Source organism: Sesamum indicum, linkage group LG9 (assembly GCF_000512975.1).
Source record: "Sesamum indicum cultivar Zhongzhi No. 13 linkage group LG9, S_indicum_v1.0, whole genome shotgun sequence".
Taxonomy (NCBI): Eukaryota; Viridiplantae; Streptophyta; class Magnoliopsida; order Lamiales; family Pedaliaceae; genus Sesamum; species Sesamum indicum.
The window spans coordinates 11358068-11363299 of NC_026153.1; the positions used below are offsets into that span (position 1 = coordinate 11358068).

Below are 5232 nucleotides of genomic sequence, written 5' to 3' on the forward strand. Positions count from 1 at the left end.
CCTATAAGACCTAGCCGATATGGCAGATTACTCATAATCAATTTAATCTGAAAACATTAGTAATTGGTTTTAAGATCAAGTAGAGATTATTGGAATAGGTGACCAAAAGCCAATTGGATTGGCGGTTTTAAGAACCATTCAAGCAATGTTGTCCCGACGAATGTGGTAAGTATTCGTCTTTGGTACATGTGGTTGTTATGCTTACTAATTACGTTAAGCTCTGCTTTGACGTCACAAAAGATGTCCACAAACCATATTCGTCGGGACAATATTACTTAAATAAAAATTGCTTGAATGGTTCTCAAAACCGCCAATCTAATTGACTTTTGGTCACTTATTCCAATCATTATGTTATGTTAATTATGTTATGTTATGGAGAATGGATAATCTAACTTACAACAAATACTTGTTTGAATTTATTGTTTAGGATTAGGCATTTCTATTTCTTAAAGTTGTTAGTGAATTAAATTTTCTGGACATTCTCAGAATTATTCATTAATTATAGAATTAGCCAATGGGCGTTTCTTAACTGATGAAAAGGTAAGAAAAAGTGAAATCGTTAGTTGTACCAATGGTCATAACTAATTTATCTGTTTAAACGATTGACATTTTTGCATCAACATCAATAGTGCAATCAAGCATAAATCTGACTTTAACCCGAAAAGTCTTCTATCATATTTATTTTTCCTTTCGCCTTTGTAATCTCACTACTATCAACCCTCCCCCATCCTCTTTTTATTTTTTGAAGAAATCAACTTACAATCCGTCCATGTGGAATCAACCCTAGTCATCACTTTCTCCAAAGTGTTCGTAGAAAATTATTTTCGTGGTTCCGACACTCATCACCTACATCATTAGCTCTCAAACGGTGCTTGGGATGAGCACATGGCCTCTTTCCCACAAACAGAGCCAAATATATAATACGACCTGTCACTCGATCGGTACCTCTTTACGCAAGATATTATTCATTTTGTCTTCGTATGAGCCTCACAATTTTACCCTAAAAATATGCATCACTAAAAAGAGGAGATCCTAGGACTTATAAACCACTCAAATTACTCTTCTGCAATCAATGTGAAAAAATTGTTTATATTGATTATAAAATATCCTTCAAATTAATTCAGCATAATTAATTATGCTCAAAAGATATATTTATAATTTTTTAAATAAATATATTTATATAATTAACTCTAATTTTAAAAAATATCGACGTGATTTATTAGGTCCAAGTAGATACTTTCACATGGCAAAAGTGTAATTAACCCAAAAACCATCATTCATAAAACTGTAAAAAAAAAAAAAGAAAAAAAAAATATATATATATATAGAGAGAGAGAGAGAGAGAGAAATTAGGTAAGTAAGAATTACTTACAGCCTCATTGATCAAGAAGTAGAACACATACATATACATACATAGACAGAAGCAGATTTTTCCCTCTGCTTTTCTTTTTTCTTTTTTTCTTTTCTTCAAGCAGAGAAAAAGCCATTTCTGGCAGCAAGACTCAGCTGGGATTTGGGCTCCAGACCAGCCCCTTTAACCATAATTCCCCCCATTTTCTCCTCCTTCATCGACATCAGCTTCTCCTTCATCCAAGACGACGACGCCGACGACGATCCTCTCAAATTCTGCCCCAAAACTCCGGCACAGGAGAGCAGTTGGATCTCTTCCCCGCCGCTTTTTCTGGAGCTCTTCACCCTCCTCTCGTACTCCTCCGCCACCAGAATTGCTATATCCGCCATCTTTCCTTCAACAGAATTCCTGGGCAATAATCTCTTGAATTTATGTGTAGTTTTTTGGTGTTGGGATTGGGAGTGGTGGTTTTCTGTGCAGTATTTAAAGGGGCAGTGGACCGAACAGAAATGGATAAGGTTGCCAGGTGATGACTGAATCGTACAACGTTTTATAGAATTTTTTTTTTTTTTAATATTGTTTGCAGAAAAGTGGTTTGGCCGCTGAAAATTTTTTAGTCAATTAATATAATCATTAGTTTTTTTTTTCATTTAAATATCTTAGATTTAAGCTTTAGAATATGTTTGGTTACGGTGAAAAATGAGTACAAGAGAAGTGAAAGTAAATATAAATATATAAAAATAAATTTAGCGTTTGATTAGATATATTTAAAATTGGATGAAAAAGTGAATGTATAATATTAAAAAAATAAAAAAGTACATATTTATTTTTGTTTACACGTATACATAATTTCTCACATATTCTTTTCTCATTCCAGTTGATAACAGCGGTACATAACCTTTGAAACAAAATAACTAATCACCAAGAAAATATCGATATTTGAATTTAATTCTTTTATTTTAGGATATTAGTAGTAATTTTTATTTTATTTAAATTTAATAGTTTAGAATAAATAAAAAATACTCATTCTGATGAATATTTTTATTAGTAAAAAATGTTTTTGTTCTTGTTTGATGAACTTTTTATTAATAAAAAATATTCTTGTTCTTGTTTAATGAATATTTTTATTAATAAAATTTTTAAATTATTATATACTAAAAAATTATTTTAGTATTGTATTAATTTATTTATTTTCTAATACAAAATAAAGAGAAATGATTAATCAATAAAATTAAAAGAATTAATTTTTTCTTTTCTATCTATTTTCTCGTAATAAACAAAATATTTGAGATTTACTTCATTTTCAATCAAATCAAATAATTTAAAAAAAAACTATTATTTTTTTCCTCTCCCTCCCCCTTTCATCTCACTTGAACACACTCTTAGTGTAAATTATAACAGCCTCTCCTTTTGTTATAATTATATATGTGTTCTCATTATTCAAAAAATTACAAAAACTCTTAGAATTAACGATCATCTAACAAATATTTCTCAATAATAGGTTGTCACGATGGGTATTAGATAAACGACTGATAATTCTATGAGAGCATTTATAATTATTCAAACAAGAATGGAGTATTTGTAATTATAATAAACTTTAAAAGAGCCCGTTGTAATATATCCTTAAATTTTAATTTTATTGTTTTATGTTAATAGTATTATAGACTAATGATGGATGTTGGCACGCATTTTGATAGGCTAAAATTCATTTTACTATGTGTTTTGTTAAAATAGCTAAAAAAAGATTCTATATTTTAAAAATAGGTTAAAACCCACTTATATTTTGTAAAACTCAATAAAAAGTACCTTTCCGTTAGAAATTATCGTAAGGTGCATTACACGCGCAAGTGATGCGAGTGCGTGATGGTGTTTTTTTGCTTTTTCATCCCTTCTAAACATATTATCTTGTGTGCTAAACTATATTTATTTAAATATTAAAAGACTAAACAATATATAATTTTTTAATAAATTTATAACTTCAATTAAAAAATTAAACTAAAATCACAAAAAAAGAATATGTAAAAGTTTATTTTTCAAATATAATTTATATCAATGTAAATATAAACCAATAATAACAATAATTTAAATTATTATTTACTTTAAGTATATTTAAATAGATTATATTATTTATTATAATAATATTTAAATTTAAATTACAATTATATAAATTTGTAATGAAAATTTTAATACTTTATTTTATAGTTTTTAAAATTTTAAAATTTAAATCAATTTTCTAATTTTTATTAAACAAATCTTAAACTTTTTAAAACTTTAATTTTTCATAATTTAATTTTAATTAAAATCTTTTATTTTTTTAAAATTGGGACAACGGCCATTGCTGCCACCCCGTAGAGAAGGGCGATCGCCATCGCCATTACCCTCGAATCTGAGCATGACATCTCTGTCGCCTAGAGTGGGGAGGCACGGTAGGCAGCGAGGGTGTGGTAGGGGTGGGAAAGGGTGTAGGCAACGGGGGTGCGGGTGGGGGTTGGGCGAGTTTCTTAATTTTTATTAAAATAAAATAATAATTTAATATTTTTATAATTTATAAATTTGCTAACTCTAACTCTTCAATTTTATAAGATCAATAGCTACGATGAATTGATCAGATCTAAGACTTTTATTCATTCAGAAAAGATCCAATCGTCATCAAAATAAGAAAATATATAGTAAGGGCATAACATAGAAAAGTTAACGCCTTTAATTATATTTAATGGAGAAGGGCAACTGAACTATATTTAAGAAAACAAAGAGAGGTTTTTAGCCTATTTATAAAACATAAAGAGTTTTATTAACTGAGTTTTCAAAACACAAGAGGATTTTATGCACTTTACCCATCTTAATATGGAGTTTGAGTAGTTTATAAGTCTCTAAATCGATAAAACTTAAATTAAACTGGATAATATTTTATGTAACTAGGCATTAATTGAATCGCAAACACCATTATTTGGTGTTGTTTAGGAACGATCTCAGGTGTTCATCTCAAAACCTTTTGCAGACAATGAATTTAGTGAGTAACTTATAAGTTTTACGACCTCCTCCAACTAGCAAAGATCTTTTTAAGAATAAAGTCTAGCTTAGGGCCAACTAATAATTTCTTACGCAATAAGACACTGATCACATCTACAATACATCTGTATAAAAATTCATCGTTTGGAGGATAATTATTGAAAATTGAGTACAAATAAAAAGTTTAAGCGAGTTCTATATTCCAATATCTCAACATCCATTTAAATCATCATTAATTTATACTAGTTGATGCAATAAAAATTTAATTTAATTTAATGCACATATACGATTATGTTGTTCAAATTAGATAATATGCTAACACTACTAGAACGTTTTAAGAGATTTTTTTTTAAATTGTGAGGAAAGCTATTTGGGGGCGTAAGTGAAACTCCTTTTTCTCTTTTCAGTGTGCGTGTGATGTGCTCTAGTTTGTTCCACAGGAAGGCAAGAGATAGAAAGCTTATACAAACCGACTACCTAAAAGACTATGTGAATAAAGAAAAAATATGCAAGCAGAAGAAAGAACGCCCTCATTACTGCAGCTCTTGTAGGAGCAAGCAGAAGATCTTTAGGAGGTTTTCTCGACCATGGAACGCTTATAACCTCAGGAAGTTTTATTCCTAAATTTCCTACTCTCTACTTCCACCTTGCTATCTTCTTAATTAAGCATTATCTCGCATGAATAAAGGAAATTCTTGCTCCTTATCTTATGTTACTTGTAGACTCAGTTTTCAACTCCTAACTAACTCCAAATAAGTCATCGTCACCAACTGACGCATATTTTTACCTAAGTCGTTCCTAGCTGGCAGCACTTACATAAGTTGTAACCAGTTGGAGCACGCTCCTAATAAGTCACCACCACTGGAGCATCC

At 29.7% G+C, this 5232-nt stretch overlaps 1 protein-coding gene across 1 annotated transcript; it reads right to left on the reverse strand.

The window, feature by feature from the left end:
- LOC105171235 lies at positions 1332 to 1858 on the reverse strand. Its single transcript, XM_011092271.2, has one exon. It carries the CDS (start codon positions 1738 to 1740, stop codon positions 1468 to 1470), a length of 273 nt encoding a protein of 90 aa, XP_011090573.1. The 5' UTR covers positions 1741 to 1858; the 3' UTR covers positions 1332 to 1467.

What these genes read in the sequence shown, in the direction of transcription:
- LOC105171235 (XM_011092271.2), bottom strand. Translation starts at nt 1,740, where the DNA reads ATGGCGGATATAGCAATTCTGGTGGCGGAGGAGTACGAGAGGAGGGTG.